General features: G+C 38.9%; 1 protein-coding gene across 1 annotated transcript; it reads left to right on the top strand.

The window, feature by feature from the left end:
• On the top strand, positions 1-27,374 carry LOC125887248 (aminopeptidase N-like). Its single transcript, XM_049573927.1, has 21 exons — positions 1-331; positions 3,176-3,479; positions 4,898-5,040; positions 5,232-5,356; positions 6,858-6,984; positions 8,832-8,986; positions 9,838-9,951; positions 10,059-10,202; positions 10,932-10,997; positions 12,827-12,892; positions 13,010-13,182; positions 13,455-13,531; positions 15,462-15,595; positions 15,713-15,768; positions 15,917-16,064; positions 16,187-16,278; positions 18,622-18,729; positions 18,864-19,031; positions 19,146-19,286; positions 21,292-21,373; positions 25,395-27,374. Exons 1-21 carry the CDS (start codon positions 40-42, stop codon positions 25,554-25,556), a joined length of 2,877 nt encoding a protein of 958 aa, XP_049429884.1. The 5' UTR covers positions 1-39; the 3' UTR covers positions 25,557-27,374.

Genomic DNA, 27,374 nt, shown 5'->3' with positions numbered 1-27,374 from the left:
GCACTGTCTCAGTGTGTTGCTCCAGTACAGGCAGACAACATGGGAAAAGGTTTCTTCATCAGTAAAGCTGTTGGAATAGTGGGTATCATCCTGGGTGCGGGGGCCCTGGCTACTATCATAGCTCTGTCTGTTGTTTACTCACAGGAAAAGGCAAAGAATAATCAGGTTTCGCCAGAAACAACAACCAAACCCCCTGTCACGACACCTGCTCCTTCAAATGAACCTTGGGACCAGTATCGACTGCCCAAGAACCTGGTGCCGGACCACTATAATGTCACCCTGTGGCCACGACTGACTCCAGATGAGACAACTAAACTCTACATCTTTACTGGTAAGGTTTTATGAGTATAATGCTCATCATCAGCAAAATTGTTTTGTTTTATACAAAGTGGTTGCATTCAACTGGTTTTCAGGGTCTAAATCTAGCCTCTTTGGTCGACAAGGATCAAAACCAGCAGTAGTTTGGAGGCAAGGAGACGGAGAGGAGATGGAGATTATGACTGATAGAAGGCTGATTAGTCACAGCATTATTGAAAAAAAACACACCTCCTGCTCGAGGAGATTCTGGATTTGCATCCTGACTTACTTATTACAATTTTTCAGCCTAATTCAAAGTACTCCATGGCTTCTTAAAAGGGAAAACCACCTAAATCAACAATTCCAATATGTTATTTCCCTGGCAGAGGAAAGTTTAATAAATATATGTGAACATGAGCTGCTCTCCCTCAAAGCATAAAATCAGAGAAGTAAGTCTCAAACTTGTGATGTTATAGGGTATAAAGCAGACCAGTCATTAGGAAATATGGGCAGAGGGACAACATTTTCAAAAGTGGGCCTCTTATCCACACCAATCGGGGGGAGGGGGGCCAAATTCCTATCCAAGTAATCATATTTCCACATGTATTTTTTTATCTACTCTGTGTTAAGACCTTATTATCTTATTTTGAAAAGCAGAGGTAGTCATATGTTTGTCCTGGGCTGAAAAAAAGCCCTCCAATGAATGATTAGAGAAAAGTAAAAATCAAACATTGATTGAAGAAATTACCACAAGGTAATAAATCATTACATCAAATCAGGAGTGAGCATATCATCTTTTTTCTTCATTTATTCATTCACTCTTGAGGGCTACTTTAATGTTGGTCAAATTGTGTGCAGAAACCCAATTACTGCAATTCCAAGACTGTTCAGGGACTCTCTCACCAAAACATATTATGACTTTAGAGGGTTACCTGGCTCCCTTTCTGACAAAATAGCTTAACATGGTTGGTACCAATGGATGCCTTAGGTCCTCTAGTTTAATGTGTCCTAGCTTTTAAACTGAGCCCAATGCAGCAGGTTTTCTTACAAAAAATTAGTCTGCTTCACTCCTCACCTTCAGCTCTGCCTGTCATACCAGATTTTTTTTTTTTTTTTACTCAAATGAGCTTTATTAGTGTTCTCAGTTCTGCAACAGAAACTGTATCCAAATCTAGAGCACCTTTTCCAATGCATTGTCTATGGAGCAGCTCCATACCTTATACCCTATGACATCACAAATATGAGTTTTGGCACTCTGGCTTTAGGTGAGAATTGTTCATGTTTACTTATATTTTTTACAGTCTTAGACCAGAAGAGCAACATGTATGAATTGTGAAAATGAGTATAGTTCCCCTTTAATTTCTTTGCAAATGCGTTTCAAAGTCCTGTGTCCTTGCCTTAAACACCCATACAGGTCTGTGAATTAAACAGTCTCAGAAGAAGTTGCAAACGACTTACTAGTAGTCTTATTTAGTGTATTCAGTGCAGAACCTCACAGCTATACTTGGCAAAGCGTTGCTGTCCCATGAAGAATGTATTTTCCTAAATATCAGCTTGTCATGGACACCTAAAAACAGCCCTGTTTTTTTTTTTAGCTTTGTGCATTTTAAATGGTCTCGGCCCACACAGGAAACCTTATTCATACAGTTAAAAAAAAAAGGCAAAGCGCTCAATTGGAAAGCGACAATAAGTGATTTATTCTGATTTGATATACAATACTTTATATATTGGGAGAGGTCACATTTTTTACTGCACAGAATCCTTTTTTCAGACTCTAATATTTGTTTTCTTCCTTGTGAATCACTGGATAATTTTACCTCTTCAGGACTTGAAAGCATTTTCAAATAAAACAATGAAAACAAATTGATATTTGGTTGAAATGCTCACAACTCACTAACATATGCAACGAGTGCAGAGGGTTTGCAAGTGGACATTGCTTCATTTTAATGGGTTACAGGGGCTGAAAAGGTTGGGAACAGCTAATTTAAAGTATGGGTCTTAAACTTGGGGTTCGAGACCCCTGGGGTGTCCTCAGAGTTTCTTTTTGGGGGGTTGAAATAGTGTTATTAGATAGATTGGTTTAAGTTTTTTGTTTGTTTTGTTTTTGTTTTTGTTTTTGTCTTTTTCTTTTTCAAAAATTAAAATATGTCTTAAAATACATGTTAACATGAATTCAACATATTTATAAATAAAGATAAACCAGCATATTGATAAGAAATAACAATAAAAACAAAAACATTTAATTTACAGTACACAATATAAGTGACAGGCTAACTGATTCCCTTGAAACCTTGTGCAGTCATGTAAGCTAGTTAACGTTTAAACATTGTGCAGCATCTATCCATAACGGCGAGGTTTACTAGTTAACTAACAGTTATGTACTATTGAAACATATTGGCCAATTAACTGTAATATTATTCCAAGTGTACAGACATTCTTTTGAGCCACAATGGATAGTTATGTAACTTTTTGAGCAAGAGACTCTGACACATCATCCACCTCAAAAACCACCAGTGAAAGAGCAGAGGGGGAGGCTAATGGACCAAGCCATGCTACTACTGCTTTTTACTTAGAAGCTACGGGCAAGCGCGAACAAGAAAAGACCCAAACACATTCAGAGAATTATCTCAATTGGAACTCAATTTTATACAATATACGTAGCAAGAGGTCCCTGCTCCGTCTCTTTTTCAGTTTAAGTGTCCTTGGCCTGAAAATAGTTGAAGAGTCCTGATTTAAAAGTTGGATTCAGGTTTCCAATTTCTACCATCTTTGTCAATTACTGGAGTCAGAAAATTTGAATCTAAGCAAATGGATTGCAGTTGGGTAGAACTGAAATTTCTCAATACTGCTGATCACAGTTCATATCATTTTGTTTTAGGTCATTCCAGTGTGGAGTTCACGTGTGCTGAGGAGACAGATCTGATTCTTATCCACTCCAATAAGCTGAACTACACCAAATTTGAGAATGACATCATGGCGAAGCTCACCTCAGTCAGTGGGGCCAAAGCCCCCTCAATCAAGTCTTCCTGGCTCCAGACTGTGACTCAATACTTGGTCATACATCTGGATGGTAAACTGAAAAAAGACCAAAAGTACCACCTGTACACTGAATTTACTGGAGAGCTGGCTGATGACCTGGGAGGATTCTACAGGAGCGAATACATAGAGGATGGAAAGAAAAAGTATGTGTATTTGGTGTAATTAATATACATATATAATTTGAAAAAAAAAGTGAGTCCCATAAGATTCAGAAAATGCAGTGGCCAACAATATGAGAAGTTCCAAATAAGTTCTAACACAACACATTTGCTATTTTAAAGGAGTAGCCTCACAGCTTATCTAGAGCTACACTAGATCTAATTTCATTAATTTAGTCTTCTTTACTATCTTAAGTCTAGCTAAAAAAAAACAAGTGCAAAACTGTTTTACTGACATGTTTTATCTTGTTAGCTCGCAAAGTAGTCAACACTTTACCTGGATTTTGTTCAGGTGCATGGTTGGTTCCTTTTAAGGCTCATGCAACCGCTCTGCTTAAAAGTTATTGGTTAAGAAATGACTTCAATGTCTAGCATTAACTGGTCATAAAATAGCATTAATGTTATAACATTTCTATTTTTAAAGTCCTACTTGCACTGAACCAGTATTACCTTGGGACCTCATGTGATTTAGAGATTATCCTCCAATGTCTGTGTTTCCTGATGAGCAAAGTCCGTATTTATTGACATTATCCCCCCGGATATGACAGTCAGTACACTCTACACAACACAGAAACATTGCATAGTACAGTGGTGTACAGTGTGAACCCTCCTTTTTGAAAAAAAAAAGTGATTTAAACAAACAGAACCAAGTCTGACACACACTGTCACTTTACCCATCTTATCATCTTCCAAGATTTCTTGTTTTTAGCAAAATACATTAAATACTGCCGCTTTGTCAGTGATTTCTGTATCACCTTTTGCAGCGGAATTATACACCACGGAAGGCTGCTATTTCTGATGCCACAGGCAACCATCAAGCTTTTCATATACAACCGCTTTACCAGTAGGTGTCAGCTTCAGACACCAACATAGACACTCTTCATGACAGCACGATACACACAGGGCCGTGGCTATTTCTGACACTGCAGGCAACTACTGCAGTGTACAAGGGTGGGTTGGTCAAAAAAACATCGGACTTTCACCTGGGAGCACACTGTTCACTTCCAGTGTGAACCCCCAAAAAATCATGGAGTTAATTTATCAACAAGGTAGTGTGCTAGTATGTGTAGCATGCTACACTTGTGACATGCAAGTAAGACAGTTTTGAAGCCTTTGGAAAGTGGATTTTTTTTTCACTTTTGATCGTGCTAGCAGTTTCCTCCCTACTTCTAGTCTTTGGGCCAATGTAGGCTAAACATAACCACACACTTTCATATGTATACTCTGATTAGGTGAAACACTGCATAGATCTAAGTGTGTAGAAATCTTTTCTACCAGTTTGGACTTACTGATGTTTGCAGCACCTTGCCAAAACCAAGCTGGGTGGAGTGGTGGTTGTTCTACATAAGCTTCCTGCACTCCATAAAACTCCCTGTATATTCCATTTGTGTATCTTCTGTCAGGGTTGTTGCCACTACTCAGATGCAGCCGACAGATGCCAGGAAGGCTTTCCCCTGTTTTGATGAGCCTGCTATGAAAGCTATTTTCCACATCACGCTGAAGCACGACAGTGGAACTGTAGCCCTGTCCAATGGCGAGGTAAAAGGTCAGTTGCACTACAATGACATTTTGATGGATAATTTTAACAGTTTCAGACCAAATCAAAGGGGTATATGGGGAGGACAATGCTGGTCATTTTGTTTTACAACTGGATGTAACATAATTTGAGGGTGATCTCAGACTGTGGACAGCAGATTATTTTTTTAATTACTGTTATTTTAAATTTATTTTCCATAGGATCAAGGACTGAAAATAATATCCAGACAACAGTTTTTAAGCCAACTGAGAAGATGTCCACCTACCTGTTGGCATTCATTGTCAGTGACTTTGCCTTCATCAGTAGCACCATTGATGATGTTTTGGTAAGTGACTCCCAAAGAGTTTTTGTCAGTCTTTCATGAATGCAGCTTTTGTTTCCAGGAAACTTAGAGGTGTGCAGTTGTGGCTTTTAAAAATTCTACTAGGGGGCACCTGAATCATAGCAGTTTTTCAATCATACACATGGTATAGACGGGTATTTAAAATGACTTACAGCTCGACTTGAACTTTAACACCAATGACTCATGACTTCACTTGGACTGCAGTCTTTTGACTTGAAAATACTTGATATCTCCCCCAAGCCCAAAGATTAAAACGTATGTTATTTAAAAAGTGTGCCACGATTCAACTAATTTCCCTTCATCTCCTGAATTCACTAACATTAATGCTAGTCCCAGCAAGGCGACGCTTAATTCTCCAGATCCACTTTCTTTGAACCAATTCAACAGCATCCAATCAGGTTGCAGGAGAGAACCATGAAGAACTAATGTTATGTTACTTTTAGCACAAGTTGAATTTTTTTTTAATTTTTGTTCATGTACAAAAACTATGGGTGGTCATCAAAAAATGAAATATAGTATGCAAAATGTGTGGGCTCACAATTACAGACAGAGACACAACTACTTCCAAAAAACTTGTTTTAGCAAGTAAGTACAGACTTTAAAAAAAAACATTCAAGATTTTTATAACTTAATATACCATTACTCTGTTGTTGAAATGGCCCCACAATGGTGAGGAGTGTATTATGACTTGTTTAGGACTCAAAACTCAAAGTTTAGGACTTGGAACTTGACTCGAATATTGTTAGTCTTGACTTAGGACTTGAGTGCTAAGACTTTAGACTTACTTGTGACTTGCACAATAATGGCTTGATCCCACCTCTGCTATTAGATCAGCAACTTTTACTTTAAATTTTACTGAATGGATTATATATTGTCTTTAAATAGGTAACTGGGCAAGGAAAATAAGGCTAGCCTACAAATCTTGTTGTATAATGATGTGGAACAAAGTATTTGTTCCTAATTGACTACCAAGATTCTTATAGATTTGAGATTTGTGATTTAACTGGAAAATAAATTGTATATGTTGCTCACTTCTGTAATCGTTGCTCTCCCTTAATTAATAACATTCAAGAGCATCCCAAGATCAGAGCTTACACACCCCAGTTTTGGTACAATGGCAGGTTATAACTGAGTTTTGCAACTTAACTTTTAATCATCTTACCTATACCTATTCCTGTTGGGAATAAGTATCCACACTCCTAACAAACAGCTCAGTCATTTTCCAACTGGATTTGTCAACTGGATTCTGTCATTACTCTAAAAACAGAACTCATGCCATCAGAGAAATTTTAAACATGATAAATTGAATAAAAGATCAACACATGGTAGCATTATTCAATTATGCAGTTAATGAGATTATATCAGTTTAAAACCAAAGATCTTTCATGGTTTACTGACAATGATATTCAAGCTAACAGCATCGTGCATAGGGAAACTGAGTAATATGGGGTTTTTTTGTGTGTATTGTGTGGTGTGGGTTTAGATCCGCATCTTCGCCCGGAAGTCGGCTATTAATGCTGGTCAAGGAGAGTACGCCCTTAACAAAACTGGACCAATCCTTAAGTTCTTTGAGAAATATTACAATTACAACTACCCTCTGCCCAAGTCTGGTAAGTTCACCACACATTATGATCTGATGCAATACTTTATTTTCATATCGTTTTTGCATTCATCTTTGTTTAAAGTATGCTATCAAATTTGTTACATGTATACTTTTTGCTGCTGCTGCTGCTGCTGCTGTAATAAAGCCAGTGTTACTTCCTGTTTTACTGTTTTACTGTTAACTGTTACCGTTCTTACTCAGAGAATGGGGGTGGATAAAAATGCGACATAATCCATGGTAACCGGATTGTCGTTTTAGCGTATGCGTCAAAGCAATATCATGGACATTAGCATGGAAAGCAATAGCTGTCACTCTAACCTAGGTTATAAGGTGGAAAATTTTTCTATAACTCCCTGAGTAAATATGAATGAATATGAATCTAACGTTAACTGGAATTTAGCTGCAAACAGTTGATATGGGTAACTTGTTTGTCTGCTAGTTTCTGCAGTACCAACAAGTTAATGATATATTAAGTCCTGTCAATTAATATTTATAAGTAAGCTAGCCACACTGTAGCACCCGGTGGTCTGTGCCCATCCTCCAGCAAAAGCCTGCTTGGTTCAGTGTCAATGAATGAGGAGCTCCGGGCATTTGCAGCACATGGGGAAGCCAAACACTACTCATTAGTACACACTACCCACACTTCAGTGACACAGAACTGCTTGAAAATCAGCATCAGCAGAGTTTCGATTTACATAGCCCACTATAGTCTGTAGATATTAACTTACTCATTTAACACAAACACTTTGCTGGGTCCAAAAACTGATCCCACACCATCCTAAAACAAAAGCTCACGTTATGTTTTGCCTGTGACCTGCTAACATATACTTATACAAAGGTTTGTATGATATCCCACAAATTGGTGCTCCACAAATGATGTTATGCACATAACATTAAGTTATATGCTTAACATATATTGCAATGTGGTTAGATTTAGGAAAAGACACATGGTATAGCATCTTTAGGTTTAGGCAAGTAAAGTAACTGTGGTTAGGTAAGGTTTCGGAAAAGAAACATGTTGAAGACATAGTTTAAAATGACTCATAATTTACATGGTTCCTAACACCCATCTCCTGAGAGAAAGTCCTGTGTTTTGTGACCCATCCACCACCCCAACCTGTTTCCTTTTGGGACCGCTTACACAAATAATTAACACATAATCATGAGACACATGAGACACAAATTACTAGCTCATGATTATGTGAGATATATACAAATTTTGGTGCATTACTTTTCGTGAGAAAACATACAAATAGTGCATGACAATAGCCTAGACTCAGACGGCCCTACGCAGTAATGTGTGCTGCAGATGTAGCCAGTAAAAAAATACATTCTGTGGCCCATCTGCCACACAAACAGTCTGCATCCATTAATGTCTTCAAGTGTACCCAAAATAAATAATAAGTTGACTAGCTAGCCCGGTTTGCTGCAAGAGGCATGACAGTGCCAGTCATCTTGAACACCATATATAAAGTTCATCCTTCATTCTCTTCCTTTTTTTTATTTATGCAAGTGTTATCTTTTTAAGTACTGCTTGATGCTTGTATCTTTTCTTTGACATTTTATGACAGGATCACGAGTCACGATCACGTAGTTTATCAATTATTAACAGATAAAACATGATAACTTGATTGTTTTACAGTCTTTCATGATAGTTGTTATTTGATGTCATCCAGTCTTTGTTGGCCAGCACATACATTTTGTTACACTGTTACACATTTCTAACTCTGGGTCATCCTCCCTCCACATCATGTTTCAACATTTGTACAGTTAGAACTTGTTTAACATGTTTAACTTACAAGCAGTAGTAACATCACAGGTATTTAACCACAAATAATATCTTTCATAATGCAGATCAGATAGCTCTACCAGACTTTAATGCTGGAGCCATGGAGAACTGGGGTCTGATCACATACAGAGAGACAGCACTGCTCTACGATGAAGCATTCTCCTCCAACTCCAACAAAGAGAGGATTGCTACCATCATCGCTCATGAACTGGCTCACATGGTTAGATTTGAACACTGCAAATAGTGTCATGTCTCAATGTCTGTGTAGTGGTCGCTATTTTAACTTCTAATGGATTGTGATTCATTTTTAATCGTTTTGAAAAAAATAATTTGAAATTGAAGAAAAAAGGTGGAATGCTTTTGTGTAACATTTAAAGAGAGACTTGTAAAGATCCCTTTTTAAGTCTGAGTAGATCATCGATCGACCAATCAACATAATTCCATGAGAGCAAGTCCAAGCTGAATCTTATGTCATGTCAAAGCATGTTTCAGTCAAGTCTCTAGTCCTTAAAGGCAGTTGCAATTCCAGTCACAACTCGTCACATCAAATCTCAAGTGAAATCTCAAATTCTGGCTGGCAAGTCTAAGTCAAGCCACAGGTCTTGCCAAAACAAGAAACAAGTCAAAACTATGGCCTTGAGAAGAAATCCAAGTCAAATCTCAAGTCAAAGTCTCAAGTCCTACAGAGCCAGATTACATTCTATGACAAGTCTCATAGAAGCAGGTTTCAAATCTTAGTTCTTAAGGGCCAGAATAAGTCAAGTCTTAGATATTGCCAAAGCAAGTCTCAAGTCAATTTTAAGGCCTTGAGGACAGCTCTAGCCAACTTTGTACGTAAACTCCATGTTAATTAGAGGACGTATTGGTATGCTGTAAAGTTTAAGCTAAGTCTCAATTCCTTGTTTTTTGGACGTCAGTTATACTCTATGTATAATCTTAGTAATTTGTATTATCTGTTACGTTACTCCATTGTGTTGGTTAGTCTGTGCACATGCCATCTATTGCATGTCTGTTATTTTAACTGTTTCTTGGCATAGCATTCACACTGTTTTTTATGGGCTGTCCCTTTAGTGGTTTGGTAATCTGGTGACCCTGAGGTGGTGGAATGACTTGTGGCTGAATGAAGGCTTTGCATCTTATGTTGAGTACCTGGGAGCAGATAACGCTGAACCTAACTGGAAAGTGGTAAGGATTTCCCTCCCAAATCATGACCTCAATAATGACTGTGACGGATGATAAGTGACATTGATTAGTAGAGTTTTGACCATGCTGTGTTATTTTTGTCATAATAGAAAGACCTCATCGTGCTCGGCGATGTCCACAGAGTGTTCGCTGTTGATGCCCTGGCCTCTTCTCACCCTCTATCCTCTAAAGAAGAGGACATAAAGACACCAGCACAGATCAGTGAGCTGTTTGATGCTATCTCGTACAGCAAGGTAACCTAAAACTCTTGGACCTAAACAGCAGCAGAATACTCTACCCATCTCTGATTCTAAAATCAATCCACCCACGGTTATGGATTTAGCTTCTCTTCCATAGAAATCTGTTTGCTATTTTTCCTCAAATATGTAAGATTTTGCCACAATGTCCCAGCAAACATGGTGACATTGTGTCACTGAACAAAATGGCCCCAGTCGGACACCAAATTTTTTGCAATGTAGCACAAATTTCCACTTGGACACAAAGATGACCTGATTGGATTTTGGTGGTCAAGGTCACTGTGACTTTGCATCCATCTGTCTAGGTCACTGTGACCTTGCATCCAGCTATCTCATTCTTCAAATCTGGCACAAACATCCACTCAGACTCAACGATGAACTGATTAGATTTTGGTGGTTAAAGGTCAAGGTCACTGTGACATCACTCACAAAACATGTTGTTCACCGTAACTCAGGAGTTCACAAAATTTCACAGAAAAGTCTAGTAGGATAAAATGAGGAAGTGATGACAGTTTATATCCAAAAGGTGAAAGGTCAACTTTGTTGTGTGACACTAATGGTGACACTAGTCTTGGGTGCGCAGCTTGAAACTGGGCTGATTGTACAGATCATCTGTGTTTCTGGGGACAAGATATGTGTGATGCATCCATGTTTTTGCAACTTGACGAGTTTGCAGAAGCATACAACTAGCTCTGTAACATTTCAAATTTGTTTCCTCATTCTCAGGGAGCATCTGTGCTGAGGATGTTGTCAGATTTTCTTACTGAAGAAGTCTTCACAATTGGAGTCAGGGTAAGAACTGCCTGGAGACATACAATATTGGGTCCATGTCACTGGTCCGACAGCCCATTGGTCCGACTTCCCATTGTTCCGATATGTGATTATACTAGGCTATGCTGTATCTGTGCACCATAGAGGATCAGCAAATGCAACAAAAGTAGGCTACTGGTTGAGATACAAGTGTCTTAGAGAGGAGAGAATGAAACACCATAAACCTCCTGTTATTAAAGGGCCAGTGTGTACTATTTGGCATGGTTTATTGTCAATCTGAATCTGAATCTGAATATTCTACCCATTAATATGTTTATACAAGTGTATAATCACTATAAAATAAAATTTGTTTGGTTTTCGTAGCCTTATAATTATGCTTATATATATATATACATATATATATATATATATATATATATAGCAAGGGCCTTGCTTTAGAGAGGTCGCCATCTTGCACCGCCATGTATGTACGGCAGCCCTAGTGGACAATCCAGCCAGCCAGAGAACGCGTTTCGTGTGTATAAATGAACCAACGAAGACAGCAGAAGGAAGAAGAAGGAGGAAACAGCAGAGTGTTAGTAGTTCGTTGATAGAGAGTAGTGAAAAGTTTTTTTGGTTATGAAGTTTGCGAATGGACCACACTTACCACGCAACAGGAGAGAATGAACCCGAACCGTCATCTGCGAGGAAAAGAAGACACAACTTCACTCCTTGTGATGCACTCTCTGCGGCGCTTTTCCTCCTGATGATATATCTCCCCAGCGATGGTAGCACCGAATCCCATTCTGTGCATTCAGCCTCTCTTCTCGCCCGCTCAGCATCAAACACATGGAGTTCCTCATCTGTATGCTCCGGCTCAAACAGGTATGGCTCTGGGTCTGTGTCCGCTACAAGAAACTCTTCAAAATTGCGTTCAAAGTCGTCCATTGCAGCTGCTATAGTCCAGAGATATTGCTAGGCTAAATAAACAGCTGAGCTCTGTTTACAGGCTACGCTGTCAGTCAGTGTGCGGGCTGGAGGTTGGCGGAGCAGAGAGGGGAGGGGGGTCCCCACCCAGTATGGTAAACGAGTATGTGTGTATGAAGTGTGTCTGTTACGCTAGAAGAGTCAGAGTTCGGGACGGAGTCTTTTACCCCCTGGAGTGTTACCGGAGTTCCTGGAGTGCTCAAATAAACTGGCCTTTTTCCCGAACGATCCTCTGGTCTCCTGCTCGTGAGGGATTCATTACAATATCATAGCATGGCTTAGATTTCTAAATAAATATTCACCTCGTTGCTAGATAGACCTACTCCTGAAAACTCCTTTTTGTCCCTACGAGGCCACCGTCATTTACCCGACGGGAGGGGTGAGCGAGTGAGCCCTGCAATCATTTTACACACTGGCCCTTTAACTCTGGGTTCCGGGTTGTGTGGGGAGCTTTCCGCGGTGCTGAGCGGCTCCTGGCAGGCGTATTTCTGCCTTGATGGTGCGCCGCGACCGGCTCTGGGTCAGCTGGGAAAGGCTTGAGGCGAAGCAGGCTCACGGCTTATGTGTTTGTCACTTTCTTTTTCATTTTAACCCACACCATGATCTTTTCCTGACCCTAACGAAGTGGTTTTTGTGCCTAAGCCTAACCAGACTTTAACCACAGGGCATCATGATGATTTCGGAACAACGGGACTTCGGAACAGTGGGTTTTATATGCTCGGAATAATGGGCTGTCAGACCAATGGGCAGACCCCACAATATTTACCTGATTTGCGTGGAGTAAGGGGGCTTTCAAATGATTGTTAAGTGTCTTTAAGGTGAAGTCTCAACACTTGCAAAGCAAAATGACTAATTTATCTCTTTGTTTTCTCCCCACCCTGAAGACCTACCTGGCTGAATTCGCGTTTGGGAACACAGTCTACACAGACCTATGGGATCATCTGCAAATGGTATGGCTCTATAGATTTGAGCATTTAGCTAGTGCTTTATTCAAAAGGATCTCTTGTATGTGCCAACCGACTCTTGACCATTACATTAATTTTTTCCATGTTTGTCTGCTTTCACAGGCTGTTGTGGCTAATAACACTGAGCTTCCTGACAGTGTCCATAACATCATGAACACCTGGGTGTTGCAGATGGGCTTTCCCGTGGTTACTATAAATACCATGACTGGGGCTGTATCCCAGGAGCACTTTCTGTTGGATCCAGACTCTGAAGTCACTACTGATTCTCCCTTTAAGTGTGTACACAGCCTTTCATTCATTCATTTTACTATTTTTGCTGGTAATCGTGCTTATGCTAGTACACTGTTATTACCACCGCTTTAATAGTAATACTACTATCTTTACTACTACTACTACTAAAATGATGCTGCTGCGACTTTGTTTTTAATTCACTTTTACTTAAATGTCATGGTGATATAAGTGATACAACCTCCCTTTCCCAGTTCTTGACAAAACAACAAAGATTAAACTATACATAAATGTAATGATACAGTTGTTTATCCTACAGATATCAATGGATTGTTCCAATCCAGTGGATGAAGACTAAAGACATCCAGGAACTGAAATGGCTGGAGAGTAAATCAGGTAGGATATACAGACACCAACAATAACGTGGTGATTTAGTGCTGATAAATAAAATAACAACAGACTGACAGTTTAGTAAGTGAAGATTTAACATTTTTGGCAGTAGATACATAGTCAAGCAGGCCTTTGTTAATGATCAAGGTAAGTCAGATTTATTTAAATTAATTGCACGCGTCCTTGCCGCTAGCAGTTAAGAAAGAAACATGTTTTTTATAGGATATGACTGAATTAATCAAGTCAAAATAATGTAATATAACAGTAGAAAAATAAAACTTTAAAAAATAAAAGAACTACCTACATTATCTGACCAAGCCTAAACAAAGCTTGAAAGCATACTGTAGATGAGAAAAATACCCCGTGAAAAAGAGTGGGCGGGCCAAGTAAGTATTCTTTGACCTGTGTTAGGAAGTTTACACTTCACAAGAGCTGGCTAAAAGTTCAGTTCACAACAATTAAAATGAACTAGTTCACATTCATAGTTCACAATTTGAATTTTAATTATGTTCACTGCCCCAAAAAATGACCTAGAATGAAGTAGAACCTCCATTCCAAGCCCCAGTCATTCCCACTGCCCACTTCTCAAACTAAATGAATAACTTTATACTGGTACAGAATCACAGACAGATATTACTTTAAAAGCCAAAAGATAACCATTGTCAGGATTCCAGCAGCTACCAGGAGTCAGTTAAGGGGTGGAGGAGCGAGGTAGTGCAGGAGAACATGCAGGCACAGCAGCTAGGAGTGAGTTCCAGTAGTCTAGACATGAAACGACAAGAGCCTCGACCAGAACTTAGGCCTCTTCCTGGGTGAGAAATGGGTGTATACTCCTGATGTTGTGGAGTATGAATCTACAGGAGTGGGTTGTACCTAATGGTACCGAGCTCTCTTTGTTCCTTTTTAAAAGTTGTTCTTAGCTGCTCTATGAATTGCTCTTAGGAGTAAACTATTAATGAATAGCTCTTTAAAGTAAACTGTTGCTTTCATAACCTTTAGTCACATTTAGGACGACTTCCAGTGATAAGATAAGTCCTTTGCGTGCCTCAAGTCTTTGTTATCTTCCTCCAGTCTCTCTCCTTTTCCCTCTTGTACTGAAGTTTCCAATGAGTCAGTTTTTTCAGATGCATTTTTTAAATCCGTCATCTGAAAAAAATCGTTATTCACAGAAACCGTGCACTGACTCCAATGCTTTTTATTGTCCTTTTTGTTGTGAAAATTAGCAATATGTGACAAAATTGAAAGACACATTTCCTCCTTTGCCACTCTCCTATCTGGATGTCACCAAGTCTTTCATGTGGCACCACAGCCGTAAAAAGGGGCAGAGCCTTCCCACCTCTCAGTCCTCCACATTCTGTGTGCGGTCCACATCCTCCTCCTCGTCATAATTATCCACAGGAATATTGCTATCTGACCCGTTAAAAGTGAGCTATCTGAGTTATAAAATGTTTCTGTGGACCCTGTTCCTTGTTGCAGCTGTGTCCCACACACACTGATTCTTGGTATAACAGCTCTTTAAAGCCTTCTGATGGATGTGAAAACTGCAGAAAATCAAACCTGTTCAGAAGATTTTAATGATGGATCAAAGTTTCGGACTCAGTGTGCAAACATGATTGATACAAAGTGAAGTCGTATTTATTTCTAGATGTGCGACAATTACGGATGAAAAAAATGGACTGTTGAGGACAGTCCTCATTACTGCATCTGAAAGCACTTATTGACTTGCAAAGTCTGGCAGTCTGATTCACATCTTAGAAGAAAGCTCAAATATCAAATACTTTAGAGTTCATTGGTTGAGTTTGCAGAAAATCACCTCACAGAACAAAAATAACAAGCAAACACTGACAGTGTTAGACAAGTAAAATTCAGTATCTTACACCTTCTGGTCTCATGCATGTCAATAATCATTAACTCGGATCTTCCTTTTTTTCTGTAGCCACAATTAATGAGATGAAGACAACAGGAGCTGAGTGGGTACTGGCCAACCTCAACGTGGTGGGGTACTACAGAGTCAACTATGACCAGGGCAACTGGGACAAACTTCTAAATGTTCTGAAGACCAATCATGAGGTATATTTTAACGTAGAATAATGCATGATCTCTACCTTTCAAAACTAATTGTGAATGTGCTTTTTGACCTGAGTTGTTGTAGTAGTAGTGACAGGAATATTGCTCTTGTTTTTCAAGCTTATTCCAGTGATCAACAGAGCTCAGTTGGTGGATGATGCCTTTAACATGGCCAGGTAAGTCGTGCTAATAGAGTATCATATAAAGATGATGACATTTAAGAGTAAAGAACTTAAGACTATTAAGACTATTGGACTAAACGATGATCAAGATGTATCACAATCTGGAAATACCGTTCATTTTCACAACCTTGTAACCCCAAAGAGCAAAGGTCATCCGTACAGAACTGGCCCTTGATACCACCAAGTACCTGAATAAGGAGAGGGAATATATGCCCTGGGAGTCAGCGCTCACCAACCTGGACTTCTTCTACCTCATGTTTGACCGCAGTGAGGTTTATGGTCCCATGCAGGTGTGATTTCTTTCAGCCAAACATATCAGCATAAAAATCAAAAGAGCTAAAACAAGTTACTTTTATGATTCTAATCTTCATGGATTACCATATTTCTTTATCTCTGTCTGGCTTGTTTTTAGACTTACCTGAGGAAACAGGTCACCCCTCTGTTTGAATACTATGAGAATATGACTGATAGCTGGAGCAAAGTACCTGATGGACACATGGACCAGTGAGTATAGAGAAATGTGTGGGCATCTACTTCTCCTGACGTTATTCTTTTTAAGAGAGGCAATAAAAAAATATGGAACTTGCAGATAAAAAAGTTGAACATTAAAGAACAGAACAACACTTTATAAACAGGTTATCTGTTTCAACAGTTGGTTCTGCCTTCTTGTTTTCAAGAATAAAATTTAACAGAACAGAATTTAACATGCTCATTTCCTTGCCCTTCTGGTGCGATGACATATATAGCGCGCGCGACAAGATGGCAGCTTCTAAAAACAGCTGGTTCAAGAATATAAGCAAAACAAGCCCGAAAAAGGCACTAAGAACGGCGTCGTCAAGCACCTTGTTATCCGGAACGAGGACTACAGTGTTTTCTTCCGGTAAACGTAAACACATAACATCCGCCACCGCCCCTATCCAATCAGAAACCTTCCCTGCCCCAAACCTTGCGCAGACCCGAATAAAGGCAATTAAACTGATCTCCCATGTAAACCCTCATTCAGAATAACTATTTCCCATGTAAACTACCTGGAAAGACTTTAATTCTGAATGATTTCATTCAGATTTATTTCATTCCGAATGAGAAGCCATCATGTAACAGTAGCCACTGATGTGCATTTTATGATAATTATATTACAATATATTTGAATGGAGTCTTGTGGTTTGGTGATGGCGATTTCACTGCTGTTTCTGTTAAATACTGGACCAATTTAAAAAAAAAAAAAAAAAAATGTTACCATCAGTTACTTAGACATAACTAATGTGAAAATAGGGTCCAAGATGAAAAACGCCAGTGTTACCCTTTAACTAAATTATGGGTAATAGGTTTCCTCTCCCCAAAACACCTCAAAATTAGGATCCTCTCTGACCCATTATAAGTCAACAATGGGCAGCTTTAGTTTGCAGTCCCAAGCAGTTATGCAGCTTGACTAGTTGTAAAGTCCACCGTGGGGATCATTTTAGCAGTAGCCTCTAGGAAACAGGGTCCTTTGTTACACTGTATAAGGAAGTGTACCCACTGTTAATACTGTTTTGTTTTTTTGAGTTTATAATTGTCATAATTTAACACACTATTCAAATAATGCATCAGATATTTTTCTTATGAAATAATGACTTTTAGATGTGACAAATCTTTTTTGTACTGAAGGTCTTAAGCTCTTGGGCAACCAAAGCTGTAGTTTATCTCACATTTACAGTTATCTTGTTTTTAATTATTCATTTATGACTAAGAACAGGTCAGCTCTGTTGCCCCTGTTACATTGAGTCAGTTTTGTTTACCTACGAATTTCCAACTTGTAGTGACTGTAGTAACATTAGCCCATTGTGGGAGCTTTGGTTTGGCCATGAATCGCTGTCTAGCTGTAAACATTCTATAACCTTGCTAGCTTACAGTGGCTAGCATTACAACTGGCTAGTGTTTGCTTTTATTAGTCAATGTTAATATTAAAACGAAAAAGGCCTTAACAGAGGTAACCACACTTTATAGTCCTGTCACCCCATAGAGCGCCCCAGGAATTAGTCCTAAAACCCAGAAAATAGTTAGCATTTTATCATTTGTGGCTCCCTCGTCTCAAAGTCAATGGATTTTTTGAATGGGTTTTTGGTTAGATGCCTAAAAGTAAGTCTGTGGTTAGCACAAGCTGGAGAGACTTTCGTGTTTTGTTCTATGGCATATAATACATCAGTAGATACCCCACTCGGGAACTTTGAAGCTTTTATCTGTCATAAAAAAGGTGGCTGCTAACAAGTGGCAAAGCACAAATTTATTCTAACGTTAACTTTTTACATATGACTATTGCATTTAGACTTCAAAAATAACAAAAGAGGTTTTCATTTGTGAAAATTATATTGCAAAACAAAATTCTAAGTAACATAAATGTTTGTTTGCCACAGGGCTTATTTTCTGCAATAATCTAAAATCCATTGGGAAACATCTCATAGGCTTTTCGGCAAGGGAACCAAGGTGATGCTAACTTCCACATCAGCCTACAGAAAAATGTCATCCCTGAAGCACCCTATTGCTGTCAAGCACAGAACCCAGTGTATTGATGTTATGTATGGTGCCGTTTGTTGCTGGAAAACATAATGCTAACTGTAAAGAGGCAAAGCCAAACAGGTGCTACTCAGATTATCCCTCTCAAGATGAAACTGTATTTTAGACAAAACGATACTTAGGTTCTAATGATAGAGACCACCCACACTGTATTCTTGTTCCCTCTAGAGAACTGCACAAACACTTGCTTCATTTAGGCCTATTTCCTCTGTCCTCAAGCACACTCTTCATGTTTTCTTTCTTTCACCTGTTACTGTTAATGCACCATCTCCTTCCTTTTTCTCCTTCCTCCAGGTATAATCAGGTGAATGCTATCAGCCTGGCTTGCAGAACAGGCCATGAGGAATGCCAAAATCTGACCAAGACATGGTTCAAACAATGGATGGACACTGATGAAAACCAGTGAGTGTATACACCCCAAGATGTAACTCATATTACCCTTCCACTGTTTCATTTACTCTTTATTGAACTTTAAGTGCAACCATCTGTTCATCATCTATAGTTTGCTCAACTTTAAAGATGTACTTTTGCTTCAGGATCAACCCCAACCTGCGCTCCACTGTGTACTGTAATGCCATCGCAGCAGGTGGCGCTAAAGAGTGGGAGTTTGCTTGGTCAAAGTTTCAGAATGCCACCATTGCTACTGAAGCTGAAAAACTCCGCTCTGCCCTGGCCTGCACCAAGCAGCCCTGGCTGCTCAACAGGTCTGCTTCCACACAGTCTTGTTAATATGTTATACAGTGTGCTACAGCACATAACTGACAGTTACTGACCAGTACACAAATACTCTGCCTGCTGTTCTGCTTGTGCCATTTCAGGTACCTGGAGTATACTCTGAACCCAGACATGATCCGAAAGCAGGATGCAACCTCCACCATTGTCTACATTGCCAACAATGTGGTTGGTCAGCCTCTGGCATGGGACTTTGTGAGGGCTCGGTGGTCATACATTTTCACACAGTGAGTACAACACAGTATAACACAATGCACTCCTATGGAACATTAGAAAAGTAGTAGTCTATAACAATGTTTTTCAAAATGAACCAAGTCTGTTTAGCATTACAATTTATAGAAAACATGACAACTGTAAAGGTACTGAAATGCACTTAATGATTCTGAGTAAAAGGTTGCTATAATTGCAGGTATATGGTGTGTTAGGTAACATATCTCTGTGACCTATGATTTTCACATGCTCAACTAAAGCACAATTACACAATAAAAGATCCATTGTCTCATCATCACATAGCAGATAGACAGTTTTACAATCAGGTTTATTATCAGTGACAGATTTATTGATGCTCAGTGTAATATAAACTTTGGTCTTGACCCCTCATAAAACACGCAGGCTTCCTGTTGACAGAGAATAACAAGGGTGCTGAGTGTGGTTTCACTACAGCTGAATTAAGTTAGTAGTTTGTTGTTTCAGTGGTCATTCTGGAGACTTTTTTTGTGTCATTTTGACAAGTATAACTATTACAACAACCAATTAGCTTTTTAAATAGAAAATGTATAATCAGTTTGAAGACCCTCTATTTTAACTTTACATGCAACAAAAAGTAAACATCTTTGACAGATTGAGATAAAAGGGAAGCTTCAGTGTTTTTCAACCTGAACCCTATCTTCCCATGGTTTTGTGTCTAAATGACTAGTAGAGACAACAATTTTTAAAACTGATCCAGTATTTAGAGAGACCACTTCATGCACAGCGGTAAAACACACTGCAGTGTAATCTCTATGGCAATTGTGCACTGTCAATTTACTTCCATCAAAAGTACTTGTTTTTGCCACTGACACGCTCAGGTTGTTGTTCTAAGTGTCTGACAACATTATAGAAAGGACCCTACAGATATTTTTCTTTACCTTTTGCTGATCAAGTCTATCCATTAGTAGCAAAATGCTATGCTTATACTTTACAAGAGTTGATGCCGACAATGGTTGTTGCCACAAGTTCAACAACCCCTTCTGCACGTAAGGGCAGAAACACGAACAATCTTTTTTTAAAAAAAAAAATAGTGAATATGTATCACATATAGGCAGAGAAATGTACCGTTTTCGACCGCTTTGCTCATAGTTCATCTCCTGTTACCCCATCCACCTCGGGTATGTTATGTCTATAACAGTAATTCATTCAGTTTGCTGAGGTTTCTACCATTTTTTTCCCTGTTAAAAGGATAGTGCACCCAAAAATGAAAATTCAGCCATTATCTATGCACCCATATGCCAATGGAGGCTCAGATCAAGTTTTAGAGTCCTCACAACAGGAGGTAGCAACACAACTCCACCTAATGGCTGACGGCACCCCAGATTCAAAAGTCCAAAAACACATAATTGAAACCTCAAAATATCTCCATACTGCTCGTCTGTAGTGATCCAAGTGTCCTGAAGCCCCGATATAAAAAGTTATTTGGAAAAACATCATTTGAACTCTGTTATTAGCCTCACTGTAGCCTGCAGCTCTAACTGCCTCTCTGTACACTGTGTTCACGTGTGCGCGCTTGCAGGTCCAGGTTAAAATGACCAAAGTTATCCCTAAAGTTATTTGGTGTGACTTCAAGTCTCAGGCCTGACCTGTAAAAACTTGATCATTCCTGTATTTCCTGGAAATTATTAGTTTCATTTTGTGCACTTGAAATTATCTCCATGGAAAAATGACAAACAAAAAAGAGCCTATCATTGTATTGCTGTGATATGTACAGTACTGTAAGGAAGCACAATCCATGCAATTACGGCATGCCCTTCTTTTTCTAGTAATGGAGTCTTGGTTTATGCTAAATAATTATTAAAAAAAGTCATTGTGTACAGTAATGAGTACCTAAGTGTTGCTGTTACTACTGAGTGGCATGTTGGTACAGAGAACTATTTTGAGAAAATGAATCCAGGATGGAGAAATGTGTTTTCCCGATAGTAAAAACATGGCACTTTGCAGACAATGATGGGTTATGTCTTGGCTTTGTTTTCCTCTCAGGTATGGTGGTGGATCATTCTCCTTCTCCAACCTCATCAATGGAGTCACAAAGCGCTTCTCCACTGACTTTGAGCTGCAACAGGTTAGATATTCTAGATGCCTTTTTTTGAAGTTTTTTTTTTAATTAATTTATTTTTTTATAATGAGTTTTGCCCAAAATCAAACATAGTTGAATCTTTACTTAAGCAATATCACACTGTGATTCGGTCATAGACACGAGGCCACAGGACAAGTGCTGAAGACAATCACAGCCGTGACGATATACGAGTATAACATCACGAACTTGAGTGTGATATTGCTTTTATACAACAGTTCAACAGTTAAATAAGCAAGGCTGATTAAGAAATGTTGAAAAATGAGGACAAATAGATAATTTAAGCATTTTATTTGTCTTCCGGCAATGAAAATAGTTCCCTCAGGACTCCGCTGTCACCGTTGCTATGTAACGCAGACATGGTGCGCCAGGCACTTACTCTTTATACACATTTATCTCTACGTTTCCATTAATTGTGCAGCCGGTGAAATAAGTCTGTGGTGACTGCATGGTGGACTGTCGCTTCACAGGCACAGCCGACTCTGCCTTCTGATCTGACAGTATGTTGCTCCATCGTTTCCTGCTCTCCATGGATGGCTTCCAGTAGCTTTTTAACGAGCTCTCAGACCTGCAAGACAAAAGTTACATTTTAGGGCCCGACTCCTAATTAGAAGACTAACTTTACACATAGGCTACATTAAAACAACATCATACCTGTGCCCACTCACTGTCATGATCTCCCTCGCTTCAAGACCCGCATCTGACAACTTCGTATGGCAGTTGCCCTAAGACTGTGATTGGTGTAGATAGCTGTTGTCCCCGCCTCTTTACACATCTTCGGCAGCATCTGTGCGAGTGAGTTTATTCCCAGCGGAGCTTTAGTGTACCAGATATTGTCTGTGTGAGCTGCTGTCATCCTGGGCTTCAGTTAAAGGACATTTGCATCTGGTGGAAGTTTGTTTAAATACTTTTCCAGGGATGCAACGCAACTGCTGAGCTAACTGACACTAACCGTCAGTTTTGATTTGATTGTTGATTGCAATCAGCTGTGAGGCGGAGTGATACATACACAGTGAAATAACCATGATGTTGTACTCCAATATCGTCACGGTTTTACTGTCTCTCAACCAATCAGATTGCAGGGCCGGAACTAACTGTTGTATAATTTAAGGTATATTATGTTTTAGTGCCATTCACTTGGTTCCTTTTGTTATACTATGCTATAGACCTTTTTCACGGCAGACATTTTGACACGTCAGAGTAGGAGCAACACAGGTGCGTTCAATGACACTAATGACAGCTGCGTTCCACTTAGGGTAGACCCTGGTATTGTCCATGTTGGCTAAATGTTACTAGCTTACTGGGACACTGAATGGAACTCAGCCATCCTTAATGTTATCAATTTCACCTGTGCTTTTTCTACTGACGCAAGTCAAAATGTCTGCTGTGAAAAAGGTCCATTACATGTACTGTAGGTCAGTGGTTCCTGACTGGTAAGTTGTGGTCCAAAAGTGGGTTGCAGGTCCGTTCTGAATGGATTGCAAGTGACTCTCTGATGTGTCAAGTTTGTAAAAACATACTTTATTTTGAAGTACAGGGAATTTTCAGCACAGGGATTTTATTTTGAAGTGCCATTTCCTGCTGCAGAGTGAGGGGTTAACGGATAGCTACTTGACAGACAGCAAACTAGCTCAATGACATGGCCAAATGCAAGCTGCGCCGCGCCGCCCTTCCACTGACTCGGACAAAAGATCAACATTCAGTGATCGGCGCTATGGCAGGGGTCACTGTACACGGCATTTCACAGGAGGCAGTTGATGATTTTTGGGGACATAACGATCAGATGTCATTGAGAAGTAACCAAAAGGGCCTAAACTACGCATTGGAGGGATATATTAATCATTTTATTGTTGAGAAGGTCGATGAAAAGCTTAAATTACAAGTCAAAATTTACAGGTCACAATGTACGCTTGTGAACCGCATCTCATTGCCGTCACCATCAAAGACAACAAGTTAAAGTGCCACTGAAGTTAAGGTTTTTGGCTCAGAATATAAGAAAAGGATAATGGTCTTTTTACCATCTTTACCAAGAGTGTCTCTCTGTTAGTTTGGTGCTACAGTATTTACACTGAATCATTCAGCATAACGTTTGCCAACCTTTGTTATCTCTGCCATTACAGATAAGTTAATGAAGCTAAGCTCCAGAAGTTAACGTTAGCTTAACTAGAGCCCTTTGGGCAACAGCTAACAATGATGTACGATCACCAAAGTACAAAACTAGAACAAAATAGGCTAATGAACTCCCAGCAAACAAGGTGACACGATGAACAATGCAGCTAGGAGCTAACATTAGGCTAACTTTAGCTAACGTTAGCTAGAGACGTTAAAGATAACTTTATATTTCTTTCCAGCAAAGTGACAATATGTTGCCTCAAACACAATGTTGACTTACCTTAAAACAGATGTAGACATCCTTATTAATCTTATTCACGTTGAGTTGATGTTATGGTCTAACGTTACCGCACAACTTTATCCAAAGCACACTTTTCTCTGTTGAGATGTGGTTTAGGAAAGAGTAAAAAATATACCCTGTCACCCAGCCTCTCAGGATAGCTTATGCTTAGCTAAGCTTACAGCTATACGCACTGTGATTGGCTCATCGCGTTTGAGGGCGGGACTTAGCCATAGGTCAATTATGATGTTGAATGTATTAAACTGTGGGACCTTGAACTAATGACTGGGAAGAAATCTGGACCTGTGGCTGGACCAGTTGGGAACCACTGCTGTAGATAACAGCATGTGACTAAGTAAGTGTCCCAAGTAATTCTCTAGTCTTAAGGCACCAGTTTTTAATGCCACAGTGGATTTTGTTCTTTTATGATGAGCCATTGAATGACAAGTCGGTTAGAAACCCACTGAGCAAGCAACGTCTGTGGACATGACAGGACATGGCATCTGAGTGCGGCATTTGACACCATTTCTCACAACATCCTCTTTAACAGACTGGCCAACGTAACAACGTAGTGTGCTAGTGTGTGTGTGTGTATCATGCTACACTTGACATATGTCATACAGCATGAAAAGCTGTTTTTTCTAAACCTAACCAGGGACTTTTTTTGCCTAAACGTAATGAAATAAAGATGAAAACGAAGTGTTTTATCTATGTCGTAGGCTTATTTTGAAAAAGACTTTAAATTTCCTGTGAAAACAGAAGTGTATTTTGAGAGACACAATGCATGTTATAACAGTCAACTGAGACGCCAGAATGTCCAAACAAGATGAAGAAGGCTACCTAAAGTTTCATATAATGACGTTTTGGTTCACTGACAAAACAGCAGTATTTGACAGTTGGGATGAGAAGGGGTTACCAATCTAGACTGTTACCTACATTATTAATCAAGCAATACGCACGGCAAAGAAGCACATGACTAACTAACTACATTAGTTTAAGGGGTTACAGGTTACATTAAAAATGCCCTGTTCACAACTATTAAGTATTTCTTCTCTGTGACTTTTACTGACAAACATAAATAGGTTACATGGTGTTAAACCAGGGTATTACATAAGCAGGCTTACATAAATGAAAATATACAAAAATAAAGATAAACCAGGTACAAGAATACAGATAAAGAGGTATCTTCAGTTAGAGGATTCGCGGAGGAAAGCTAATAATTACTATTTGGAGCCCAGGGTGGGGCAGAAATATTGACAGTGCTCAAGCCCCACAGAAGCCACAGTTATTGCCCTGGTGCTGATTAACATACAGGAATACCTCAGATGTGCAGGAGATCCAGATTATCTAGATTCAAATACAACCAATACAAATCAATTTGGGATTGATTTTAGTAATACAGTAATTTCTGTACTGGCCCTAAATGCGGTCATGTTTCAAGCATGTCAGTTTGTGTGTACAGTCAGTGTGCCTTTAAGTCATTTGACTCCATGTGCTACCTGTGTGTTTTAGTACAGCTGCACTTTATGATGGTCTCTGTGTTGTCATTTGTTGCTGTCTGACTTCAAATGACCCTTCCCCAAACAAGACACTCATTTTATGTTTTCTTTGTGACAGCTGAAGCAGTTTAAGGAGGACAACTCTGAGGTTGGTTTTGGCTCTGGGACCCTGGCAGTGGATCAGTCCATTGAGAGAACCACCAGCAACATTAAATGGATCAAAGACAACAAAGACAAAGTTCTGAAATGGTTTGAAGATGAAGTAAAACCTAAGTACTAAAGTACTAACTAACTCTGTGTTTACTTGTACTTCATGTAATTTAAGATGGTCCTTTTTTTCACCAAAATAAATTATACTTGGAGATTTTACATCCTAAATGAAAGCAAATTTCGCTAGCTCTGCCTAGTAGTTTGTCAGTACCTGAATCTAAACATGTTATTCTGCAAAGCACAAATAATGTGATTAGCAGAATAACAGATAATTATTCTACCCAAAGCTGCAATGGTATTCAGGGAAAGAGACGTGACTGACATGTTTGTGTTTCAGGCATTATGTTTCTTCAAATTGATTCACATCATTGTGGATGGCCAAAATATAAAAATGCCCATTCTCGTTTGCAACATACATACATACATGCATACATGACTTTGATTTCACTTAATATCTTATTTTATTTAACCTTTACTTAACCAGAAAAACATTTTAAAATTAAAAGTTTTTTTAAAAGGGTTACTGACAGACAACATAGAACAAAAATACAAAATAAAAACATACAGGTCTAAAACAAGCAATATAAAACACAAAATGAGGCTGCTGCAAAGAAAAGCCAAAAAGCACATTAATATGTATTATCAGTGAACCATAAAAAAGAAAACATGATTACAAAGACCAGCTAAAATACACCCTGACATTGGCATATAGATGATTGCGTACAAAAATCCTGCAACAGCACTTTGAAACGCCCGAGAGGAATCGAGTGCAACTTTGAGTTCTTCTGCAGAATATTCCACATATAAGGAGCTGCATACATAAATGCTTGTTTCTATACTCTGTAGGTACCCTAGGTACAGACAATAAAGACATGTTCTGTGAACGAAGAGCATATCCATTTTCAATATTTTGCTTGATGTACACACACAAATACAGACTTACAGTTAGTAATAAATCTCAATGCACCATGATACGCAGAGTCCAGAGCATGCAAACACTAGAAGGATGGAGTCCAAACTATCATATCGAGGAGGAGGAGGAGGAGGAGGAGGGCTGGAGTAGGGAGTCAGCAGTCTAGTTTTGCAGCTAGATTTATTTTAAACTCCTGAAAATTATATGTGTCGTCATAAAATTATAATTTTGTTTATCCATGTCAATCTGGGTAAAAACACAAGACATAATTAAAAATGCCCCCTATTTGGTATTTCCTAAATATCAGCTGACCATAAGAACTACCCTAATTTTTTTACTTTTTACTTGACTCTGTATGTAATAATGAGCCCCTTAAGTGCTAATGCTTTGTATACCAAGACTTTGTTTTTACATGTCACTTTAGGCATGATTTCAAGTGACCTAAATCTTGAAGATACCTCCAAAACAAAATAATTTATGGTAAAAAAGAATTGTTATTGAAGACATTATTTATTGTTCAAATTCTACAAAAGCGTGATATTTTCTGGTTATGACAGCTGTCATCTAAGAACATCACAAGCCAGCCTGAGCCAATGATTTTATTGTGTTTCTACTTTTCACTGGACAAAACAAGGAGATCCCTGTCAAGGTGTTCTTCTATTTATTTAGATCCATAAAGCAAATACTATAGCCGTGGTCACACATAATACATCCAAAAAATTCATTTGCTTTACAGCTAATGCACATTAACTACGTACAATTTTGTAAACTGGATATATGTAAATATGTGCATCTTTAAAAATGAAATGGTTAAATTTTCTATGTCCTCAGGATATTGCTGTGTATGTGAAAAAAGTAATATCCTTTTACAGACAATGATTTCCATCTTGTGCTGACACCAGATACTTTTACATATGTGAAGGCATGGATTGTACTCTACTCTGGAAAGAAGAATAAATACATCTGTTAAAAGTT

This window comes from Epinephelus fuscoguttatus, linkage group LG4, assembly GCF_011397635.1.
Source record: "Epinephelus fuscoguttatus linkage group LG4, E.fuscoguttatus.final_Chr_v1".
Taxonomy (NCBI): Eukaryota; Metazoa; Chordata; class Actinopteri; order Perciformes; family Serranidae; genus Epinephelus; species Epinephelus fuscoguttatus.
This window is presented reverse-complemented; position numbering and strand designations above follow the sequence as displayed.

Bases quoted from the DNA above. Each gene is read 5' to 3' on its own strand.
- LOC125887248 (XM_049573927.1), top strand. From the start codon at position 40: ATGGGAAAAGGTTTCTTCATCAGTAAAGCTGTTGGAATAGTGGGTATC. The intron at 10,998-12,826 runs GTAAGAACTGCC...CCCACCCTGAAG, and splicing joins TCTTCACAATTGGAGTCAGG to ACCTACCTGGCTGAATTCGC. The intron at 15,769-15,916 runs GTAAGTCGTGCT...GTAACCCCAAAG, and splicing joins GATGCCTTTAACATGGCCAG to AGCAAAGGTCATCCGTACAG.